Raw genomic sequence first — 26047 nt, 5'->3', positions numbered from 1 at the left:
ATTATATTGATATATTTACTGAATATAATAATAAAATTGTCAATTTAAATTTACTTTTATTTTATAGGGTATTTTTAAGGGTTTTGGTAAATGCTTTATTTATTAGTTTTTTTGAAAATAATTAAACACTAGAAGGGTAATCAAATATTTTATTTGAAATTTGTTGCATATTTTCTTTTTTTTCTTTTAACAGTTTTACTGTATTTATTTTTATTTATTTGTTTATTATATATTACATATATATATTTTTTTTTCCTGCAATGTAGCAGACGTTATATAATACATACAAGCTTATACTAATATGCATTTCTACAGTGTATATATATTTTAGTTTGCTTTCTCTTTATATATATATCCTTTGTTTGTGTTATACGCATTATATATATTTACTGTTTATGCATAATAAATTAAGCAACCGCTACCCCTATTTTTATGAAATATTATAAGTATACAATATTACCTAATTATTTAAAAAAAATATATATATTAAAAAGATCTCTATAAAATGCTTAAATAATATTAGTATGTACTGAAATAAAAAAAAAGAAAAAATTGTTAAAGAAAATTGGTTTACAAAAATCTATGTGTAATAATATTATATATATTTTATATATTTAAATTGTTAAAAAAAATTATTATATATTTTTTTTAATATTATTTATATTTCCCCATAGTTATAAAACATGTATGTTGTTAATCCAAAGATCTATACACACACTCCTGGTATTTAGATTAATAATTTGTTTATATTAATGAAAAAATAGCTTAACAATTTTAAACTTAAATTATGATTGTAAAATTGGAATGAAAAAATAAAATACTAACTTTTTAAATAATATAAATAGCATACAGTAAAAAATGGAAAATTTATTGTATTTTACAAATTTTTAATACATATAAAAATTAAGCTTGTGAGAAAAATAAATTATTCTAACGCAAAAGGTGATTGCTCATGTTATTATAAATTACATTAACTAAATATAATCCATATAAAATATATGTTAATATTATAAGGCTATTTGAAATGTGTAAAAAAATTAAAAATACATATTCTCCATTTTTATAATAGTATTATTTTATTATATATAAATTGGCTTAACCATATTTATTAATATATTATAATATGAGAAAAAGAAGAAAATATAAAAAATGTTTCTTTAAAAATAGAAATAATTATTATACTTATAAATATGATTGTAGCATTAGATATTTTTAATTGTCCGTTGTTAGGAAGTACCATATTGGTATTTATTAGTATGTTATGAAATAATTTTAGAATGAAAATTTTGTCTGTATATTTTTTTTTAAAATGCTCTAAACTTGGTGAAATATATGTAAATATTTAATTTACACCATTATATATATACATATATATGTGTGTGTATAGAGCCAATTGATGAATATAACCCACTTTCTCTATATAACCTATTTATCACTGTAAAAACATTGCATCCCTTAAACATGGAAAATAATAAAACTTTCGATGTCTTGAAGAAAAGATATATATTCATTGGCATATCAGTGATTGATATTATATTTTTATATATTCCATACACATAATATATTATGCAAAAATATATTTTTTTAAAACATCATTTTAAGCCATATGTAAAGCACCCATTTAAAGGTATAATGTAATAACGATGAAGAATTAAAAAAATGGCTTAAGTTCCATGTATATATTTATACATTTTTGTATATATCTGAAAAAAATATATTACGCTCAATATTCTTTTTTTTCTCCATCTTTTTAATAAAAATTTATTATTTTATTTTGGTTGAATTATTTTACATAGATCATTAATTTTCAAACAAAAAATGTGAAGTAACACCCCCCAAAATTAAAATCAAGCTACACAAATAAAAACACATTTCTATATGTACATTATACGTATATGTAAAAGTAAATGGAAGTTTATCAATAAAAAATAAATATATATAATTATATTTTATTTATAAATTTTTTTATGTAAATTTTAATTTGTATGAAAAATAATTTTAATGTAATAAAAAATGATAAAAAAAATAAAAAAAAATGAATTACATGCCGTACAAAATAAAACATGATATACTATTCTTATTGTACACACGAGTGTAGTTCATAAGCTTTTTCTTTTTTTGTTTTCAAAATTTTTAAATAATGTTTATAAAAAAAAAAAGAAGACAATATAAAAAAAATAAAATTAAATATCGTCTTCAACTATTTCATCAATATATAAATGTAGACTTCTCCTTTATTATATATGTATTACATACATATGCATAATATATGTTTGTTATTCAACCTATACACATATAATATGTATTGTTATTAATATATGTTTATATTTTTATGTTATAAAATCCTTACAGTTATGTAAAAAATTTTGACTTATGAAAAATAAAAAAAGAAGATATATAAATAACACTAAGACAACAACACCATATTGTGAAAATTTGTTCGATTCATGGAATTTAATTAATTCCTTAATATTATACCATTATTATATATATATATTTTTAAAGGAACATTCTAAAGTTCATTCCGATTTATACTATGGGAGATTTGAATATTTTAGAAAAAGAAAATAAGAAGAAGAAAAAAAAAAAGAAATTACGGAGTTCTAATAAAAACAATGGTGCTATAAAATGTCGAATAAGTCATTTTTTAAACTGCATATATTATTAACAAGCTTTAATATTGTGCATACATATAATATGCTATCAATGTATATGCACACACACTTGTAATATCCCATTTATATATGTATAAATTAAAACTTTTTTTACCAATTTGTAGAGAAAAAAAACAAAGATAAAAATAAAATATGTGAAAAAGAATTTGTGCAATCATATAAGGAACAAATAGAAGAAATCGTGGCACTTAATCATATTTATTTCCCAATATATGTGGAAAATCCAGGGTAAGTACAACTAAAAAGCTATAGCTATTTTTTTACTTATTTCTTGGCTTTATTATAGCTAGCCATTTTTTTATTTTATTTCCTGACTTTATTATAGCTAGCTATTTTATATTTTTTTTTTAATAATATTTAATAGGCATATAAAAAAATATGACATACCAAATGATTTAATGAGTGATGACATTTTTTTAAAAAATAGTAAAGAGCTGGAATCAGTTGTTGTTATTGATATGAATGATGAAATAGACACAGCTAGATGTTTTAAGTTTTGTATATTTTTTAATTTTGATAATGATTTTCCAAATTATAAAGTAACATTTTGTTATGATAATAAATATCCGTATTCATTTCCCAACATAAATATATGTATAAATAGAATATTAGGAGAACAGGAAATAAATTTCATAATTTTAAGCATAAAAAAAATATGCGCAAAAAATTATGGTAGAATTATGTTATTTGATGTTTGCATATTTTTAAATGAGCATATAAATAAAGTATATAATGATGGATTTAAAAATTTATGGGAAGAAATGAAACATCGAGAATTTGATATTGACAAAGAAGGAAAAAAGAAAGGAAATTATAATAGTGAAAAAAAAGAAAAAAATAATGAAAATAATATTGACACTAACAGTGATAGCAACAATGAAAATAATAGTAACAGCAAAAATTGTAGCAATAATTATGATGAAGAAGAAATATTTGAAGCTAGCGATGAATGGGATAGGACAGGTATTGTAGAAGAAAATATGAACATGTCAGGCAATGAAAATGAAATAACAAAATCAATAAAAAATAATAATAGTAATAAAAGGTATTCCATAAATAAAGATAGTAGTAATGATATAAAAAATTATTTAGAACAAGATGAAAATGAAAATAATACATTATATGGAACATATGAATATTTTATAAATATGTCTGATGCGAACAAATTGTCTGGATTTTCTTTTATTAATAGCTACACATTAAATAAAAATATAAAAGTTAGTAAAAAAAAAAAAAATAAAGAAAAGGTAAATAATGCTGTAACAGTAGAAGATGAATTAATTCAAAATTATGATCTTGAAATTTTCGAAAAAAATAGAATGATAAAATGTGAATATAATAATATAAAAAATTTTAATATTATTAAAAAAATACCCATAGGTTATTATAAAAATACGCTTATAGCTAAACATATTATAGACACAAACATATATATAATACACACATATACAATTTTAAATGAAATTCAATTTTTAGCATTTTATCTAAATCACATATTATTCTGTAATAGAGGGTTTAATTTGTTTTGCAACCTCTTAAATGTCGAAACTGAAAATCAGAAAAAAAAGCAACAACGAAAAAAATGTAAAAAAAATGAAAAAATGTTTAGAGGATTTCTATACGATCTTGGTATCATAAAAAATGTGTCTCGTAATGAAGAGGAAGAAATTTCTAATCCAGAAACTATTGACAATGCTTATAATATTGATAGGGATGATTTTTTTAATCAAAATTTTCGAAATATTAAAACTCAAAATAGTGAGTTCAACAATAACGAAAACAAAAATGAGCCAAAAGGGATTCCTGAAGGTTCTTACACTGAAATGCGCAGCAAAGGATATAGCAACTTATACAACTATGATAAAAATAAAAAAAAAAATAATAAAATAATTGATTACAGCTGTGTTAATTATTTTTGTAGTGAATATCAATTTTATGCAAATAAAATGTGTGTTGTTAATAAACAAAACGAAAAGACACTATATGACATTTTAAAAGAATTAAATATTTCTCGATTAAAAGAAATTATTAATCATTATAAAATGGTTCAAAAAATGAATTTAAAAAAAATAATTACTGAGCTAGCTAAATTATCAAAAATACAACATAAATATTTATTTCGATATCATATTTCATGGTTAGAAAAAGAGTATGTTCAAGAAAATGACAAAATAACACAACAAAGTAGTGCTCCAAAAATAATCGATTTTATGACAGATTTTGTTTTAGCAGCAGTTGGTGAATTTTCTGATGTGTACAAAAAAGAAAGCGCATTTGCAAGTCATAAGAAATGTATTCCAAATAAAAATGCAGGAAAAGACGGAGAAAATATGACTGTTAATGTAGAAAATGTAGTAGATGACAAAGACTCATGTGGTAATTCTTCATCTACAAGCATGAAAAATCAAAGTAAAAAAGCTAAACGAAATAAAAAAAATAAAAACTTGTCAACTTTAAGAAAAAATGACGAGGACAATACAGCTATCGCTAACAATGACAATACATCTATCGATAACGACGAGAATAGTAATAATTATACGGAAAAGCAAAGTGATAATGAAGATACAAGTACAGAGATAAACAACTTAGACAAAATAAAATATATAGAAAATTTGATAAGCAAAAAAGAGAAGAATATATATAAAGTTTTATATGTCCAATGTGAATATTGTAAAGGACAATTATTAGAAAAAGAGATTGAAAATAATTTGTTTCAAAACAATAAATATCTTATATGGAATATTTTTCGACAAATTTTAGAAGCCATAAATTATTTACACAAAGAAAAAATATATATCAAAAATTTAAACACAAAAAATATGTACATAGATAATGATGAATATGGGTCTCATATAAAAATTATAAATTATAGTGTAACAAATATTATCGATTATATTTATTTTTATTATTATTCTTATCTTGAAAATCCTGACTATTTTAATGCCATTTTTTGTGACTTTAAAAAGTATAGTTATGATAAATTTAATTTTAAATCACTTTTTAATTATATGAAAAAGATAAAAAATGAAAACACCTTACCAAATGATGGTAGTAATAATACTAGTAAAAAAAGTGTAGATTGTGAAAGATATGAAACAAATGATTTTTACATACACTCATATAATCAATACTTTTATAGCTTGCTAAATAAAAAAAATCCAAGTTTCGAAGAGTTAGATATATTTTCATTAGGTTTAATATTATATGAATTATGGCATCCACCTTTTAAAACAAAAGAAGAAAAATTTTATAACATAAAAAATATGATTGAAAAGAGAAAATTTTCAGACCATTTCATTAAAAATATAAATAATGATGCTCTCAAAGTTTTAAAATTTATTTTAATTAATACAATAAATTATGATAATAATGAAACTGCTAAGAGTTTAGAGTACCCACAAATTTTATCTCTAAATATGAATGGCTACAAAAAGGATAGACAAGGAAAAGGACTTTCAAAAACGAAAAGTTTAAGAAAAAATAATGAAAATTTATTACCCCAAACAAATTATATTAACAATAAAAATGGTAGCAAAAAGGAAGACAAGTTAAAAAATAATTTTAATGAAACACAGAAAAAGGATGATCTAAATATAGTTAGCAATTTTCATCTTGCTCAAAATGATGATAATAAAAATAATGCAAGTGTGGCAAATGAAAAATGGGTCATTGAAAAGGGTCGTAACTTATCATATAAAATAAAAAAAAAACGGAATACGGAACCAAATAATATTTTAAACTTTATAAATGGAAGTAACTATTTTAAAACTCCACAAGGTGATGATAAACAAAGTAGTAAAATAGGGGAAAGTGAAACTGTAGAAAAAATAACAGCAGAAAGACTTTTAAACTCTCCTTTAATACCTATGGTAGTTCAAAGAGATTTATTTAAATATTTTTTAGAGAAACTCAAAAATAATTCAGCTATCGAATGTAATAATGTTATAAATAGTCTATTATATAATACTAACAATTGTAATAATAAAAATAGTAACATGATTAATCATATAGTTAGTAAAAAACATTCTTTCGAAACAAATAAGAATGCAGACATTTATACAAATATAAGGACATATGAATATGATATTATTAATAGTTATATTTTTGAATATTTCAATGATTGCTTGTCTAAAAAGTTTTGTACATATAATCAACCATTAGTTTTTCAACGTACATTAAAAAGAGACAATACACATTTTGATAATATTATAAAAAAAATAGAATTACAAAATGTAAAAAAACCCTATATATATACAAAAAAGATAGAAAAAAATGGAAATAAATTATTTTATAATAATTATGAAAAAACAAAAATTAAGAAAAAAATATACAATGATAGTCTCGATTCAGTATCAAAAGGAATCATATCCAAAAAAAAAAAAAAAAAAAAAAAAAATGAACATATTAATAATTCATTTGATGAGCATAGATTGAAAAATAATCTTGTCTTAAAAACAAAAGATATTAAACGTGTGTCTAAAAATGGAAAGAAAAATTTAGGTGACACTGATCAGGAATATAAAGAAGATGAGCATTGTAATTCCTTTACAACTGAAAAGAAAAAAAATGAAAATTATTCTGATCAAATAGTCTATGAAATTTCAAACAGATTTAACAAAAAAATTGAACTAATTGATAAAAATAATAAACTATTATATATGCCAATATATTTATCAGAAGGATACATAAATACTTTACATAACTTTCCTAATAATAAAAATATTGTCAGTTCTTTTATTTTTTTTCAAAACTATTTTATTCAAAATAATGAACAAAAAATTGTAAAAAGAGAAAATAGTATATTATATACTAACATGATAGTAGATAATGGGCATACTATTGGAGCTAGCCAAAATGTCAAAGCTCAAGTTTTTTTTAAAGACCCTAAAATGAAAGGTGTAAATAATAATACAAATGAAAACGAAGAAAATAATAACATGAATAACAACATAAGTAGTGGGGATATATGCTCAGACATTAACATATTTTTTTGTATATATCAATTAATTATATTATATAACGTACTTGATATTCTTCAACATTTTGAACGTTATATAAATAAAATAATTGTACGATGGTCCTTCTCTAATTTCCTTTTTATTATTATTAAAGATATGCTATCAATAGAATGTAATGATAAAGTTTATTATATTTACACTAAAATGGAAGAAGGAAATATGTCTTATAAAGACTTAAAAAATTTACTTCGTTTTCTTGATATAAATTATAATGAGCAAATACTAAAAATTATGTATTCCCTAATACATGTTAGAGACAATAAAAATATTCATAACATATCTAAAGACAGTTTATTAATTAAAATGGAAAAAATAAATAAAATGTATGGACTAAAAGATCATAAAAATAAATCATATATTAATTATCTTATAACTAATATAATTTTTTTAAATAATCTTTTATATCACTTTAATAAAAATTCAAATTATATTTTTGTTTGGGATTTTTTTACAAATAAATATAAGGAAATATTTAACTTTTCTTTCATATTTAATATTTTATCATATCATGAAAATGAACAAAAACTATTATCATTTGGTGGAGTAATAACAAATGCATTTGATAATGTAAACTTAGTTGATACAAAACATGTTTATAATATATTGTTTGAGATATTTGTTGACAATATTTCCAAAACAATATTCAAGGTAGTTCTCAAAATAGTTTTATTATAAAATTGTTTTTTACTCCATTTCTTGCCTACACATTCTTATCCTTTTTTTTTTCCCTTTAGAACATTCCCAAGTCTATCAACGAGAGTAGTGGTGCCATCGACTTTCACTCTCCTTGTGTTGTCATCACCACGAAGGCATACAAATTGTTAGTTCATGCCTTTTCGCTATACAACAATTTGATACACAACAACATCAAGGTAAGCCACCATTTCATTATGTTTGTCTCTATATATTTTAGTACATTTTCTCTATACATTTTGCTACATTTTTTCATGCCCCTTTTCCAGTGTGAGTGCAAGATATCGCCAATCGTTGAAACCTCGAAGTTTGAGCAGGAGTTACTAAAATACAGTCACATAAATATGCATGTACAAATAAATCATAAGATAAATACAAATCCTATTGTAACTTCAGATCATTGTGAAAATGTATCAGAAAATGTAGAGAAAAATATGACTGGAATAAATAACATGAGTATTATATATAGTACCCATATTTTAAGATTAAATATTAAAAAGAATTTTGAAAATGAATTATCAGTAATAAATTACACAAAACAGTTATATTCAAAACGATGATTATTTATTTTTTTGTAAATTTTATATTTTTTTTTGAAATTGTTTTGAAAATATTTTGTTAATATAATAAACCGCTTTGCACAATTCAAGATGTTTTTTTTTTTTTTTTTTTCACTTAATTTTTTCATAATTTTTTAGTATTCTTTTTGTTTAAACATTTTATACATTTTTGTGTATCTCTTTGTTTTATAATATACCAACTTTATTTTTATTAAAAAAAAAATTTAGATATAATTTAAAAAAAGAAAAACCATAATTAAATTGGAATGAGAAAAATGGTGTAACATTTTAGTAGAAAAAAAAATAGTGAAAATGTTAAATTGAAAAAATAATATGTAGAATATAAAATAGTTGAAAAAATAATATGATAAAGTATATGAGTATAACATATTTATTATGTTTCATTTTATTTTTTGATTTTCCATTTTTGGTGTCTAGCTTTTATATAAATCGAGTAAGTTTGACTAACCAAATATATTAAAAAAATGACAAAAAAAAAGAGAAAAATATTTGTAAAATTGTATATCCATATTAATAACACATACATAGTTCATTCTTCATGTCATTAGCTTACTTTCACATAAATGCTTGCTAACAAAATTAATGACTTTTTCTACATAACAGTTTATGAAAAATAGTTTACCACACTTGTTTTATCCATTTTTTTTATTGTAGATAGGAAATTGGGGTATTATAAAACTAAACAGAAATGGAAATTTAAAAAGTAGTCTATTTAATTTACATATAAATAAAGAAAATGATTTTTTAAATATAAATAAAAATCATATACGTATTGAATTTCGTCCTGGAATTGGAGGTGATGAAGCAGAACTATGGTCTAACGAGTTGAAAAAGGTAAATAAAATCTTGCTATTCTTTTTGTTCCATTTAATAGTGTAATATATAATTTTGTTAGATCATCCCTACATATTTACATTTTCTTTTACAGACTTATCAAAACTATGCGGAGAAAAAAAAATGCTCAGTTCAAACTGCCAAGGTAAAAAATGTAAAAAATAACACACATTTTTGTCAATTTTTCAACAACTTTTGCCAATTTCCATAATTTTTTATGAAAGGACGTCACCAATTCGATAATTATAAAATCACCAAATGATCTAAAAATAAATAAAGATGGGGAAGAAATAGAAATAAGTTTATACGACCTCTTTAAGAATGAGTCTGGGACTCACCAAGTCAAAAGGATTCCAAAAAATGAGACAAAAGTAGGGCATAAGCAAAATGATAATAAAAAACATTTACAACATTTACAATACCTATCTATGCATATTTCAAATTTTTTTTAGGATAAAATTCACTCGTCTACTGCTACGATAGCAATTTTCATTCAAGATGATGCAGATAAATATGAAATTAATTCTAAGGATTTAAAAATAATGACATTTAGATCGAGTAAGCCTGGGGGACAAAATGTTAACAAGGTATGTGCACGACAAACGAATAAAATTTGTAAAGATAAGAAAATTGTTTCCCTATTTTATTTTTCAATTTTTCTACTTTTTCTAATTTTTCTACGTTTTAGATCGAGTCCGGTGTCAGGATTGTGCACATCCCCACGGGAATCCAAACAGAATCTCAGGAGGAAAGGTTACAAGAAATTGTGTGAACATTTGAGAAAATTTAGATTAGCAAATGAAATATACAACTTTTTTTTTCTCAAACTTTTGCAGAACTCAAGAATTAAACAAAAGAATAGCTATGAAAAAATTGACACAAAAAATACATGATTTACAAAGTCGGGAAAAGGAAGAGGAACTTCAAAATGAGCGAAGCAAATTTGTAATTTTTTTTTTTTTTTTTTTTTTTTTTTTTTCAAAACATTTCAATGTTGCATGGAAAGAGGCATGATGCATATGTAAATGTAACTATTTGTAAATATAGTATTCACTTTGATTTACTTCCCTTTGTAGGTGAAAGAATGTCACAGGAGCAACCGAATAAGGACTTACAACTTTTTTACGGGCTACATTACTGATCATATAAAAAATCGTAAATATGACTTGATGTACTTTGAAAAAGGAAAGCTAGAACATTTATTTAACATATAATTTTTTTTAATAATAGTTTGGTTTGTATTTAAAATGGTTCGATTTTTTAAGGGGTGGATGAATAAATACATCATCGACATTTTTTAAAAATTCACAAAAAAAAAATAAGAAAGAAGATACGGTATAAATGCTACTACATTGTTATGAATATCCTCAAATATATTGACGTATTAATAACATCAAATTAATTTATTTAATTACAAAAAAATATCAAATAAAACAAATAAACATTTCAGCCATTTATTATAAATATATACATAACTATGAATATAACTTTGAGATGCCATCAAAAATGTAAAAAAAAAAATGGAAATTCATTAAAAATGTTGGGGGAAAGGATGTTATGACTTTATATTATATTATTTTATATGCTAATATTGTTAAACAGCAAAATAAACAAAAGAAGATTTACATAAAAATACAATTACTTGCACTTTTATCTTCTACAAATTCTTTGGAGCATGATGTAACACGTCCAATTTTCAAAGGATTCCAAACAGCTGTTTGTGCATATTTTGAATGAAAGGAATAATCACTACTTACATCATTAGTTGCTTTATTTAATATACAATTTATACCCCCTGGATGTTCTTCAATAAAATTTGTTACATCATATACATTCCCATTTGCTACAAGCCAACAATCGTCTATATTACAATGTCTTTTTATTTCACAATATGTAAAATTTTTTTTATATTTTATATAACTATAATATAATAATTTTTTTTTTTTTTTTTTTTCATCACTATTTTCATTTTTTGAATTTTCACAATTTTTGTTATCATCCGATTGACTGTCTTCCTTTTCTTTTTCCTTACATTTTGATTCACTATCAAAAGTATGGACACTTTCACTTGATTTACTTAAATCTCGAACTTCTTTCATTTTTCTATATTCATTGGCTAAAATATTTTTATGTACCCTTGCATTCAAAATAATAGAACGGTTTAATTTATTTTGATATATTTCTAAATTGTATCTTTTATATTTATTATATAATTCTTTTCGTTTTACTTCACAACTTTTACAAAATTCTAATGAGCAAACATCTTCGCAAAACTCGCACGCGTTACAACTTTTGCCACTCTGGTTGTCATTCTGCTTGTCACCCTCATGATGATGCTCCAATTTATTGGCATAGGATACGTCGGGTTGAAGTTGGCTTATCGATTTGTCATAATTATTTATATCATTTTCATTTGCTTTCGATTTTTCTAAAATTTTAATTTTGTTTTCCTCATCTTGTTGAATACCACTTTTGCTAACCTTTTCTTTTTCTTCCTCTTCATTATTTTCTTCGATTTCCATTTTTATGTAGGATTTTAATGGACAAATGTAACTTGCCCCTTGTTGTTTTTTTTTTAAATGCATAAGTGGTTGACAAGTTATATTATTTATGCTTGTTTATATTTATAAGTTAAACCATTAAGAAGTCAATACTATTTATCATTGTTATTGTAATTTTATTATTTATATAAAATAGTGAGATTAAATATGTTAGTCCTAAACTGACATTCCCTCTTTATATATTCCACACATTATAATAATTCATAATATATATTTTTGAATTTATTTAAAAAAACGGAAACAAAATTTAAATAAATAACAGTAATCAGTTTGCTTCCTTGATAAAGTATATATATCAAAAAATATTAAAAATAAAAAAATAAAGAATATACAAAATAATGACAATAGGATGTAACCAGCAAAGCGGGTAATTAATAAACAAATTTTTTAAAAGGTATGCACAAAAATGTTCAAGGCAAAAAATATTAAGTTAAAAAATTTGAATACCCTTAATTTGCATTTTCTATATATTTCTCTATATATATACATAATACCTTTTTATGGATTAGCGGATATTATTTTATACGTATATAAATAAATACATGCGCGTATAATTTGTCAATACCTTTCCTTATTTATTTATTACGCTTTCTCTATATTTAACTACATTATTTTTTTTTTAAAAATAAAATTATCACATATTTATTTGGGAAATTATTTGAAAAATTTTGTAATTTTTTTGTGATTTTTTTTTGATTTATTTTGTTTAGTGAAAAAATATAAAATAAGAATTTTTTCCTTTAAGCTTTTGCAAATTGAGTCTCAAAAAAAAAAAAAAAAAAAAAAAAATCTGCAAACATTCACAATGTAATGAAAACCTCCATATTTTAGTTACAATCTGTTTAAAACTAACTAAATAAATAAACATTTTTGGCTAGTTTATTCCATATTTTGTCAAAATTTCACAATTTGAGCAAACGCTTCGAAAGGAAGGCAAGCTGCTCTTTACATATTCATCCTCTTTGCTGATAGTCAATCGGTATGATTTTACAATGGAACATGCTGTAAAAAAAATAAAATTAAATAACAATGAAAGTAAAAATATATACATAAACGATGCAAATAATATGAGTGTTCACAATATATCGATGAATGCTATATTATGCTCATCCCTAAACTTAGACAGCATTTATAAACATTTTTCAAATTGTGTATATAACCCAAGGGAATTTAAATGTATGCGTATAGACGTACCTGTTAGTTTAAGTACTGTGACAAAATATATTAATCATATTAAAAATAAAGAAAAATCACAAACTGAAAAAAATAAAAATGAAGTTTGTATGGCTATAGAAAACGATCCAAATAAACCTCTACCTACCCAACCAAGTAACACCAATTTTAATATCAACATAGACCCTAATAATTATTACCTTCCTGAAATAAAATATATCGATGGTATATCTACATTTGACGATAAAAATGATGAAGATGATTATACTAGTGAAAAACTAGTTATTAATGTTTCAATTTTTTCAAATGGTAAAATTATATGCACAGGAAATAATTCTATTGAAGCATGCAAAATAGCAATGAAAAAAGTTGAAAAAAAATTAAAACAATTAAATTTTAAAAATATTAAACTAAAAAAAATAGCCATTACAAATATATTAGCTGTATATAATGTGGGATTCTCAATTGTTCTTCCATTATTTGCTCAGTATTATAAAAGTGTAAGTTTGCTAATATCACTATATAATGGGAAAAACTTTTACAATTTTATACATGTTCACCATTTTCACCGCTTACAACTTTAGGTTGACTACGACCCTAACGTCTTTCCTGCCTGCAAAGTGAAAATTGCCTTGACCAACGATGATAATAATAACTCATCTGAATTTAATGAAGTAATATTTCCTCTATAACATGTTCTGCTCTCTTTCTTTTTTTTTCGTTTTTCTTCATTTTTTTTCATTTTTCCTCATTTTTTTAAGCAAAATGATAGCTCATATGCCTGGTGTACCAATAGGCCTACAGTTGAGACAAGTAAAAGTAAAGCTGATGTTGTATCTGCCAGTATTTTTTCGACAGGGAATATAACTTTAACTGGAGGAAAGAGCTACGATAATCTGAAGAGATGTATCGACATATTGTTACCTTATCTAATTAAAAGCAGGTCTCAGCATTAGTTCGATCGGCTCTGTCCATTTTTGTCTAATTTTTCTCATTTTTTTTTCTCTCATTTTTTTTCCCATTTTTTCCCCTCATTTTTTTTGTACTTGCCAGTTCACTACGAGTTCGAGACGGTGTACTGACTCGACGTGTTGAGCTGTCTAGAATCAGAAAAAGAAAAGTCAGCCGACGAATGATCTGAAGGAATTGTAAATATATTATAATCAAAATTATTAATATAATTCAAATCCTTTAATCGGATTGCCTTTTCTTTATCATTTTTATATGAATTAATATTATCATCATAGATGTTTATATATAGATCAAAACAATCTGAAAAACATTTATGATTCAATAACTTTTCAAGTGGCTCTCTATTTTCAACATTTTTTTCCAAACAACACATTAAAAAGTCTTTAATCTCTTCATCAAAATTTAAATAATCAAATTTATCTCCTGTAAATGTATCGATAAGGGTTTCTTCAAATATTTTACCAACCATATAGGAATATGCTTTTTGTAATTTCACCTGATCTTGAAAATAAAAAGCATTACAATAATTTGTATTTATATTGGGTTGAAAATTGTTTGAAATATTGTCACCTATTGATTTTATGTTTGGATGAGCAGTGAGTCCCGAATTAAACTGTTTGAGATTTGCTTTAACTTCAGGAGGAATATAATAAAATATATTTTTACTATACGTTTTAATAGCAATAGTTTCATCAATATTATAGAGAACAAAATCAAGAGCCTCCTTTGAAAGTAAACCTAATGGCCCTCCAATATTTAAAATCAAACTATCTTCTTTAAGGAATATTCTTGAACATTTTAATGTAATTAAAATATTTAAATCTAACAATTTTAATATCATTTTTATAATCTTTATCATTATACATTTTAATTTAAAAACTCTTAATTTCAAATCAATTCCTGATAAAAATTCATTATATATAAATTCATTTAATGGTGTCCCATTTATATATTTTGTTTTTTCTACTAGTTCATTTTCTATTTCAATTGAAATTGGAAAAAATATATTTTCGATTTTATTTTTTTCAACATAATTTTTTAAAACTTCAAGACTTGTATTCATTTCTTTTTCGATCTGTTTTAGATCATAAATATGTCTACAACCATTTTTATAATTTTCAATTTCATTTAAATTGGTACTAACAAGTTTTGTTTCTTTTTTTGTATGCTCTCTACTAGGCTCGCAAAAAAATTCTTTTAACTTCTCTAATTGTGAATTGCTACCCGTATTTATAGAATGAATCCGTTTAAATTTTAATGCACAAAATATTTCTAATTGTGTACAATATATTTGCCAAATAAAAGAATGAGAATATACTCCTAAGAAGTTCATATATTGTACATTTTTTTTATATGCTGGAATATTTTTTTTACAATGTTCAATTATTTGTACCTTGTCATAATGTTTTTGTTCACATGTTATTTCTTTTAATTTATTTTTAATATTTTTTTTTGTAAATTTATAATATAAATCTTTTGTAAAATATACCAACTTATCTAAACTACTCAAATGATTATAATTATCAATTTCATTCCAATGTGTCTCACTAAAAAAATTATTTTGCTGATAGTTTATAAAATCCATTTTTGTGTTTAATATATATTGTAATGTTCCATTTTTTCGATTCAACCCATTTGGATCGTCATCCTCCTCTTCCTCTTTTTTGTCTACTTCTTTATTTGGTACTTGGTTTTTTTTGCAATTTCCATTTTCCCGATTTTGAATTGGGGAAGATCGAGGTAAGAAAACGTCTTTGACATTTTGTATATCACCCATACCTAAAACAAACTTTGCTTTTGCAAAAATCGAATTTCGATGCATTCTATTCAAAAAAAAGTTATACTTATTTATCATTAATTTCATTCCATTAAATAATTCTAATGACATATAGTATTGCTCATGTGAAACTTCAAGAGTGTGAAAAAAATAATAATAATAATCATAAAGAGATATTTCCTCAAATGCACTTTCAATAATATTATTAATTGATATATTTTCAAATTGTTCTAATATATCTGCAAATGAAAATTTATAATAAGTTAAAATTAAATAAAGCAACATATCCATATTTCGTGGCTTCATAATAATATAATATAGCATTTGTATATTTGTGTCTATTGATCTTTCACATAAATAATGCATCATAATACTAAAATAATCATTATTTTTATTTAATAATAATTTATTATCTTTAACTGCAAAATATAAATAAGATTCTTTTTGATCATTTATTTTGTTTATTAATTCTATTATATTTTCTTCTGGTTCTTTTGTTTGTTCATTGTTACATAATGGATTATCAACTGTTGTATTTTTATTTGTCTCATTTTGTGTTTTTCCTTGTAAATTTGTATTTTCATTTTTATCGTATATAATTTGAATTCGTCTTTTTTCATTTTTATTTTTCCCACCATTATTATTATTCATATTAAAAATAAATAATTTTTTTTTTTCTTTTCCATTTTCATCTATCACACTAATTGGTTTTTGTTGAATGGTAAGAGTATTTATTTTGAACTCATCAAATGTCGATTTTAATTGATCTAATATTTTATCTTTTTTTTTCATATTTACTATACATTGTTTATTAAAAATGTTGTTTTCATTCCATTGATTATTATTATTATTACTATAAGTAGAATTATTATCACCATAATGTCCATCCTTTTCTTTTCCATTTTTCTCGTCTGAAATATATTTATCTGAAATATCATTCCGTCTTTTTATTCCTCCCCTTTCGTTTCCTTGACCTTCTGTTTCATTTCCTTCGTCTGAGTAATCTTCATCCCCGTCTTCTTCTTCATCATGCTGTATTAAATCATTTATATCATCTTGATTTGGAAGGTTTTGAATTTTATCAATAAATGTATAACCAAATGTTGATGTCTCACAAAAATTTTTAGCTATTACGTCTTCTTTCTTTGTTTCACTACTATAATGTTCTTTTCTGTTTTCAAGTATACTATTAAATTTGTCAATTTTCTCTTTAATTTTTGGATCATTAAAGGAAAATAAATGTACAAAATTGTCCTTCTTTTGTTCGTATATCAATTTTTGTAAACATGAAAAATCTGGAAGCCTTTCATTTTTTTTTTTTTTCCTTTTAATTTTAGTATTTGAGGTTTCTGTTAGAATTGTGTTTTTTCTCAAATCAACAATTACACTTTTGTTATTGTTATTGTTTGTTCGCTTTTTAAGTGCCATTTTTAGGCGTTTTTATCCATGTATATACAAATACAGGCATGTATTTTTATTTTCTTCTACTTTCACCTTATATTTTATTTGTATATTATTTTCTTTTACTTAATTATATTTATTTATATGCTTTGATTTATTTTTTCCCCAATAACAATGATACTTTTACAAATTTGTTACATATTCTGGCATTTTGGCTTGTCACCAACTTTGTTAATATTTTTTTTTTATTTCGCTACTATTTTTTTTTTTTTCATAATGGTTAAGGAAAATGATAAATAATCTGAACAAGAGAGTGTGTAAACACATACGCATGCATAATTATATAACACACATAAATATTATATGTATTTTTTATATTTGTAAATGTGTATACATATATATCGTTTTTCCATCTTTTATTATCTAGGTATAATTTAAGTGCAAACACCAAAATATTAAGCTTTTTAATTGTTAACAATATTTTTAGAATTTCCTTTTATATGCTACACACACCATATTCATTTTGTTTATCATCATTATTTTATTCATAATTATATTTTCTTTTTTTTTCTGAACAAGCAAGGTTTTTATGAAATTACGAAAAAAAATATTGTATGTTCATAAAAAAATACGAAATTATTTGTAATTGGCGAATTTACAAAAGCCTTTATAGAGATCAAAGTTATCATTCAAATTTAGAAAAGGGAAAAGAACAGAATGGACAAGCTATAAAATATTCATATATTTATAAATGATATTATGCCGTATTTATTTTTTTAAATAAAGTTTTAAAATTGAAAATGATGTAATACATGATGCTTCGAAAAATGTATTACACCAAATTAATTATTTGGGAGTGGACATATATTCCCAAGTTGACACATTGTGCAAAAACCAATGTAATTCTGATTTTTTTCAATAAACACAAAATTTTCTTATTTAAGTGAAAATAGATAATTTAAATAGTAATTTTTTGTTCCCCATTTATATTACCCATTTTCTTTTCTTTTTTTCTTTTTTTTAATTAATCAGTGAGAAGAACATTATGAAAACACAACCAAAGAAAAGCACTTCGTATTAGTGCTTGGTGTTGTGTGAATAAGAGGGAACGACACATGGTTAGATTCAATACAAACGATTAATCGTGTAGTTAAGAATAAATTTGGATAAGTTTTAATATGTTCAAATAAATACAAAAATAAAACAAATGAATAAACATGTATATGCATGTAAAAAGGGACACACAATTTCGCGAATAAATTTTTGCAAAATTGTGAACAAATAATACGTTAAAAAAAGCAAAATTAAAAAGTAAGGATACAATAGTGAGTTATTTTTCTTTCAAAATAGTGTGTATAATATCATCGTTAAAGTGAATATGTATTATACGGGTTTTGTGTTGAAAAATGGGTATACTAATTATACCCAACTATTTCATAAATTGCTTCATATACAAAGGATAGCATTATAATTATGCTGAGATATAATTGTCTGATTCTTCGTCATCTTATAATCCCCTCTTAATTTTGTTATATATCAACCAATACATAAACTTCACAAGAGTTATCATCCGACACAATTTTTATTTCATGTTTTGTTATGGCTTTTATTTCTGTTCCACATTCATGCTTATATGTAGAAAATAATTCACCATATCCATAAGCTTCAATATAAAATTGTTCCATGTCAAAAATAGTTATATCAACAGTTTTACAAATAAAATATTCGTTACCATATAAAAAATGGAATTCAACTAAAAACTTAAAAAGTAAATCATCTAAATCATCTCCTTTTATGGATATCTTTCTTTTCATTTTTAATTCGACATTGTTTAAATCACACATGTAATTGAATAATGAAATACATACAGATTCAAATGCTTCCTTAAGATTATCTCCATAACTATGTAAAATTATATCAGCAGTATGATCAAGGTATTCATATTTATAATTTTTATTTAAATTTATGTCGTATACTTCGTTATCATTTATAATATCTTGATCAATTGCTTCATCATTAGATATTTCATTTTCTTTGATTTCATTTTCTTTGATTTCATTTTCATATTCTGGTTCACTTTCTTCGTGAATATAATTTCTATTTATCCTTCTTCGGTTTCTCTGGGGTAGAGATATTATTTTGTTATTTGGGAGATCACCCATTGGTTTTTTTTCTTTTTATTTATACAGTCACATATGAGGATAGCTTCATAAAAAATAAAAAAAAAATAATAATAAAATTTAATTAAAAAAATGTATATATGTAGTAAAAAATTTTATAATTCCGACGTCACATTTTTAGCCATTTAGGAAACAGTTGAACTGAGAAGGTGGCAAAAATTGGAAGCGACAAAATTAGCAGAAAATTTTGCAAAAATAAAAAGTAAAATCTAATTATAGGCATATAAAAATTCGTGTTATTTTAATATTTTTATTTAAAAAAAGTAAAAAAAATTTGAATAAAAATTTTGAAATAAGCATGAAGTATATTATGAAAAAGTTTAAAAACTCATTTATTTTCCCCTTTGTCATTTAATGAGTATTTCCAATTCTTCATGTATTTGAAGTGTGCTAAGAGTTTGTTTTTTTCAAAAGAATTCCATACATATAAATTTTTACATGACATATTCAGGTACATTTGAATATAACCTGTCATGTTAATAAAATTTAGGGTCAATTCATTTTGATGATACTTGTTTTGTTCTTAACACACCTAAAAGTATATTTTTTTGCCTGAACAGAAAATTTTTAATAATGCTTCAGGATGAAAAGAAAAAAAAACAATAAATAATAAGAAAACAGTAGCCAATAAACTGAATAAATAATAATTTGAATTAAAAAAAAAAAAAACAAATAATATACATGAGCATGGAAAGAATGAACGGTCATGTTAATCAGGAGAAATAAACTACACATTCATATATATTATATACTTCCCTGCCCACACAAACAAATGAAGGATTGAAAATGTAAAGAGAAAGTGAATGAAATTAAGATGAACAAGCAAGCATTATTGTTTACTAGTATATATATATAACCCCTTTTTCTCATTTGGATTTTTAAGGATAAATATAAAATGGTATGAATAAAATGGGGTTGATATTCTTTCTCTTTATATTATTTTGGGAATGTATATTTATAAATGGATATATTATAAATTTAAAAAAAGGGAATTGTGTTAATTTAATAAATAAATATGAAATAAGAAATAAGTTAGCAAAAAAAAATATTACAAAAAAAAAAGAACCTTTAAATATATTTAAAGAAGAAGAAGTTGAAGAAAAATATAATACAATAAATACAATTAATAGTTTGTTAGGAAAAGTGAAAAGACAATTTAATATTACACATGCTATAGATGATAGATTGAAAAATAATGCTTCAAAGGAAAGTGATACTTTAAAATCGAATAATTCCACCGATATAAATGAAAAAGATGAAATAAAGGCTATTTTTGGTTCTATGTTAGATGGGAGTTTAAAAATAGGAAGAGCAAATACAATGTTTAAAGAATTGAAGGAAGAAAAAAAAATGATTGATTTAAAATATAAAATGCTGTTAAGTAGAAAAATGAAATTACGAAGAGATCAATTTAAACAACTTGAAGAAAGTATAAAGAATGGAACATTTAAATCACCATATAATGATGAACAAAGAGATTTTTTACAAAAAGTTTTAAAAGAACAAGAAGAAGCAATTGAACCTATATTAAAAGAAATTGAAAAGATTAATAAAAATCGATATTTAATTTTTGATGAAAAAAATGAATTATTTGTTAAATTAAGACAAGATATCGAAAAAAAAAAAAATGAAATAAATATAAAATATCAAGAAGAAGCTATAAAATTAGGTATTAAACAAATTATGGATAATCTATATGAACAAACCAAAACACCATTAGTATGGGACCTAACACAAAGAAGTTGGCCACAAGCTATATATCCACTAATAAATGGTATGAAATTAAAAGCAGATGTATATTGGGAATCAACAGTAGTTGGTGGAAATCGAGAAGAAAACGAATTTTTTTTTACACCATCAAATTTACCATCTTTAGGTGAAAAAAAAAAAAAAAGAAAAGGAAGAGGGGTTGGAAGTAAAAGAGGAGGATCATGTGGACGAGGTATGAAAGGACAAAAAAGTAGAAGTGGTGGTTCAATACCTATAGGTTTTGAAGGTGGACAAACACCATTATATAGAAAATTACCAAAATTTGTTTCGGCTCCCCTTGGGCATGGTCATAGATTTAATAGATATGATTATGAATTAATTTCATTAAATTTAATTAATTTAGCATATACAAGAAGTGGAGAAAAATCATTTTTAGAAATCGATTGGAATGTTATTGATAAATTAGGTCTTAGAATAGGAAAATATAAAAGAAGACATCCAATAAAAGTTGTTGGATGTAATTTAAAAAAATTTAAAATGAAAAATGGATATGATTTCAAATTTTATGCAAAAAATGTTATCCTTAAAGCACATTCATATACAGTAAAAGCCGCACGAGAAATTATAAAAAATGGTGGAAGATGTCTATTGTTAAAAAAAAATACTCAAGATATTGTATATTCAGAGTATAATCCAGATGATAAAGATTTAAACCGAATTCCAAGAAGAATTGTTTTTTCAGGAAAACCATCAAAATATGAAAGAAAAATGTATTGGTTGAAGACGATAAAAATGAGTGGTGAAAATTCCAAGGAAACGGTGGAAAAATCATAAAATTAAAAAAAAAAAAAAAAAAAAAAACTTTTTAAATTATAGCTAGCTTTTGTGCATGTTTTTTAAGTAAATATTCTGAACGATTAATAAAAAAAAGGTCATTATAAGGTGATATAGCTAGTTAATCATATAAAAAAAACAAATATTGGGGGGAAAAAATGTTCATAATTAATAGCCAAATTAATAGGAAAACGAGCACACACATGTGTACATTCTACTAATTTCATAGGCCGGATTTATGAAAAAAAAAAAAGCATTTTAATTATAAATATTTTACACATTCCCATGTGATTATATATATGCACAACCATAAATATTTAAATGAAAAAACGATGAATTAATAAGGATAATGTATATCCGTTTAAAAACAAAAGGTTATATATATGTAGTTAATTTTGTTATTATTTATTTACTATTTTTTTGTGAACGCTTATATTTTTGAATATATGCGTCGGTACCATTAAATTTATTTCTTCGTTTTGTCTGCTTATTCGACAAGTTTACTTGTTATTGCTTATTCATTCATTTATTTATTATTATTGTTATTTTTTTAAGTAGTGAGTCTTCATGCTACTACAGTATGACAGCTCACCAAGTCGTGCATATTCCACACGAGCAAATATATACTCAAGTATATATGCACATAATTTTGTTAAAGTTGTATTTACAATATATAACTTTGAAACTTATATTTTAAATTAAAAATTTTTTATTTAAGATTTAATTTGTTCGTAAAGACACAAGTAAAAATCTGAGTGTCAACCAGCATTGGTATTACTAATATTTTTTAGATCGTTGAAAATTAAACAACAAAATGTGAAATGCTATCAAAGCATTGCAAAATATTTTTTGAATTTTAGGATCCATTTGGCTAGGTAAAATATTATTGGATACACAAGTATCAAATAAATGAACATAAGTTATTAAAAATGTTTCATTAAAAGTTGAATTTACATAATTTGTATGATTATCTATTATTTCAATTATATTCAAAATTTTTTTATCAAAATTAGGTATACATTTATATTTTAAATCATTCAATAATAAATTTATTGCATTTTTGAAAATGTGTAAAGTATCTGAATGTATAGAATCTTTTAAATTTAATTCACCATTATAATTATTTTTTTTATCACAAAAATTATTAGATCCTTTATTTTTTTTACGTAATTTGGGTGTTTTATCAAAATTTGTAGGATCATCATTTTTCTTGTTACCTTCATTTCCATTATCAGTAAATCCATACGTGTTTCCATTGAAACAGCCATTTATATTTGACTGATTTTTATCAGATATGGCTAGTTCACTAGTAGATGAATCATCAACCATTTTATTATATTTCCGTTTAAATATGTTTGTACATTTACCTCTACAATTGTATTTGCTAACTATATCCTCATCTTTACAAAGATCTTCATACTTGTTTGTTTCATGGGGAGAAATTACAGTTACAGATTTTTTTTCATTTTTTATATTTATTAATGCTAATTCAGAAAATTTATTTTTTTTATTTTCACCTAAATCATATTGTGTTTGTAAATTTGAAAAATCGACATTTTTTTTTATATAGAGATGGTTGCTACAACCATATGGTACATCATCTCTTAAACAATTTATTTCATCTGAATATTCAAATGATGGAACTTTATTACTTTGAGAGTTGATTATTGGATTAATAAAATTTTTGTCTATAGTAGAAATATTAAGATTAAGACAGTCTTCAACATTTTCTATAATTCCCGATTTTGTGACATTCATTTTGTTATTACTATTATTAAAATTTTGCTCATTTTGTGTTTCGAATATATTTTTTTTTTTTTTTTTTGAAAAAATATCATTTTTTATGGTATCCCTATTTTTACTACTACACTTTTCTTTACTTATATTGTTAGGCCCCATTTTTTTATTACAGTTTGATACTGAAGATATATGTTCAGAATTTATTGTATTATTATTTTTTTTAACATTTTTGTAACTTACAATATTTTTTTCTGGGATTACTGAAATGGATCTACCACTACACTCAAAATGGTCATTGTTTTCACCATAAGGAATAGTATCGTCTGTCACTTTAACTATACTACTAAAATTGCTTGCACTTTCAGAATATTTTTCATTTTTATATAACATGTCTGAAGAAATAAGAGTAGTTCCATTTTTATTATTAATGCTAGTATTAGTATTACCTAATGGTGATATAACATTCTGTCTTTTTATTTCTTTTTTTCCATGGATTTTATTTTTTGGAATAAATAAAGCTGTGTCTTTTGAACTCAAAGAAGCAGATTCATTTAGTGTAATATTTGTATCATCATTATCAATACATAAATCATTTTTATAATTAAGTATATCCATTTTATTATTACATTGGCTATTTATTTCATCGATATTTTTAATAGTACAATTAGTTGTATCGATTTGTGTATCATCATTTTCATAGTAATTTTCATTTTGTAAAGAACAAATAAAAGTTGAATTATTTTTTTTTACATTTTTTAATCGTTTTCCAATATTTGTATTACTATAATTTTCAATACCAATTAAATCTTTTTTAATTTTTATTTCTTTAATTTTACAATTTGTAGTTCTATATTTTTTTTTTAAATTTATAGTTGGGTCATGATTAATTTCTAGAAAATCATTATTTAAATTCCATTTTAATGGCTTATTAAAATCTTCATTAATACTATTATATATATAATTTATTTCTTTTGTTTTTATTGTCTTAATAGCTAGTTTTCTTGCTTCATGAAATCCAAATTTCTGAACAGAATAATATTTTCTTGCAGATTTTGCTCCTTCAGACCATCTTGCCTCCCAACTATTTTTATGTAAGTCATACCAAACCCCTGAAACTCGAGGTAAACATTTTGCTAAATTTCGCAAGTCTTGAGAACATATATTTTCTTCATTTTTTTTTATTCCATTTTTAAAGCACTTTTTTACAAAACTCACATAATTTTTTAAATCTAAATCTTTTAGTAGTTCATCGAAATTTTCAAACTGTGTATTCATTTCTTTGAAGTGATGTATACATGAGAATAAATATTAAGTAGTATTTTTTTTTTTTTTTTTTTAAATATTTTGGAAAATTGTAAAATATTGGTAATGCTAAATTGGGCATAAGCCAACACGTGGAAAATAAATAGGCGTACACAAAATAGTAAATTGCATAAAAATTAAAAAACAAAAAAATATTAAACATACTTTATTTTCAAAGCATAATTACATATTAGTGTAGTAAGTACACCTTTTCAATGTCTGCTATATGAATGCATGAAAACTTAAGCTTGTTTACTTTTATTTTTTTATTTCAAGTTTATGCATAACCATGCGTACGCGTGTACATATACTTGTTTCTTTTTTTTTCACTCTTAGTAATTATATACTCTCAATTTTTCCATTATCATTTTCCATGTTCTATATATTTTTCTCCCCCTTTTTAAATAGTACATAAAAATTAAATAAATAAAAAAAAATATATTTTTTACACACTATCATGAAGGGTATAGAGAATCTCAGTATTTTTAAAACATTATTTTTTTTTTTAAGAATTAATTTTCCTTTCTATTATTAAAAAAAATGTATGTAAAAAACGGGAAAATATGAACTCAATTTTATGTAAAAAAAAATTTAAA

General features: G+C 23.2%; 8 protein-coding genes across 8 annotated transcripts; 4 read left to right on the top strand and 4 right to left on the bottom strand.

Moving 5' to 3' along the window:
* Positions 1–2536: 2536 nt before the first annotated feature.
* Positions 2537–8946, top strand: PVVCY_1002110 (protein kinase, putative; the record flags this gene model as incomplete). Its single annotated transcript, XM_037634448.1, has 5 exons — positions 2537–2618; positions 2780–2903; positions 3040–8236; positions 8428–8565; positions 8656–8946. 5 exons carry the CDS (start codon positions 2537–2539, stop codon positions 8944–8946), a joined length of 5832 nt encoding a protein of 1943 aa, XP_037490545.1.
* Positions 8947–9322: 376 nt separating this feature from the next.
* On the top strand, positions 9323–11015 carry PVVCY_1002100 (peptide chain release factor 1, putative; the record flags this gene model as incomplete). The annotated part of the gene is made up of 8 exons (XM_008625661.2): positions 9323–9400; positions 9622–9801; positions 9896–9946; positions 10026–10172; positions 10254–10388; positions 10490–10554; positions 10638–10746; positions 10878–11015. 8 exons carry the CDS (start codon positions 9323–9325, stop codon positions 11013–11015), a joined length of 903 nt encoding a protein of 300 aa, XP_008623883.2.
* A 408-nt stretch (positions 11016–11423) lies between these two features.
* PVVCY_1002090 (conserved Plasmodium protein, unknown function) lies at positions 11424–12323 on the bottom strand (the record flags this gene model as incomplete). The annotated part of the gene is made up of 1 exon (XM_008625660.1): positions 11424–12323. The coding sequence occupies one exon, from the start codon at positions 12321–12323 to the stop codon at positions 11424–11426; it is 900 nt and encodes a 299-aa protein (XP_008623882.1).
* Positions 12324–13354: 1031 nt separating this feature from the next.
* Positions 13355–14491, top strand: PVVCY_1002080 (transcription initiation TFIID-like, putative; the record flags this gene model as incomplete). Its single annotated transcript, XM_008625659.1, has 3 exons — positions 13355–14035; positions 14120–14209; positions 14297–14491. The coding sequence occupies 3 exons, from the start codon at positions 13355–13357 to the stop codon at positions 14489–14491; spliced, it is 966 nt and encodes a 321-aa protein (XP_008623881.1).
* Positions 14492–14592: 101 nt separating this feature from the next.
* On the bottom strand, positions 14593–17712 carry PVVCY_1002070 (conserved Plasmodium protein, unknown function; the record flags this gene model as incomplete). The annotated part of the gene is made up of 1 exon (XM_008625658.1): positions 14593–17712. One exon carries the CDS (start codon positions 17710–17712, stop codon positions 14593–14595), a length of 3120 nt encoding a protein of 1039 aa, XP_008623880.1.
* Positions 17713–19214: 1502 nt separating this feature from the next.
* On the bottom strand, positions 19215–19847 carry PVVCY_1002060 (protein archease, putative; the record flags this gene model as incomplete). Its single annotated transcript, XM_008625657.1, has 1 exon — positions 19215–19847. One exon carries the CDS (start codon positions 19845–19847, stop codon positions 19215–19217), a length of 633 nt encoding a protein of 210 aa, XP_008623879.1.
* Positions 19848–20765: 918 nt separating this feature from the next.
* On the top strand, positions 20766–22409 carry PVVCY_1002050 (apicoplast ribosomal protein L15 precursor, putative; the record flags this gene model as incomplete). Its single annotated transcript, XM_008625656.2, has 1 exon — positions 20766–22409. One exon carries the CDS (start codon positions 20766–20768, stop codon positions 22407–22409), a length of 1644 nt encoding a protein of 547 aa, XP_008623878.2.
* Positions 22410–23186: 777 nt separating this feature from the next.
* On the bottom strand, positions 23187–25424 carry PVVCY_1002040 (transcription factor with AP2 domain(s), putative; the record flags this gene model as incomplete). The annotated part of the gene is made up of 1 exon (XM_008625655.1): positions 23187–25424. One exon carries the CDS (start codon positions 25422–25424, stop codon positions 23187–23189), a length of 2238 nt encoding a protein of 745 aa, XP_008623877.1.
* Positions 25425–26047: the final 623 nt, after the last annotated feature.

This window comes from Plasmodium vinckei (assembly GCF_900681995.1).
Source record: "Plasmodium vinckei vinckei genome assembly, chromosome: PVVCY_10".
NCBI classification, from domain to species: domain Eukaryota; phylum Apicomplexa; class Aconoidasida; order Haemosporida; family Plasmodiidae; genus Plasmodium; species Plasmodium vinckei.
Note: the sequence above shows the minus strand (reverse complement) of the source record. Positions and strands in the feature narration are given on the sequence as shown.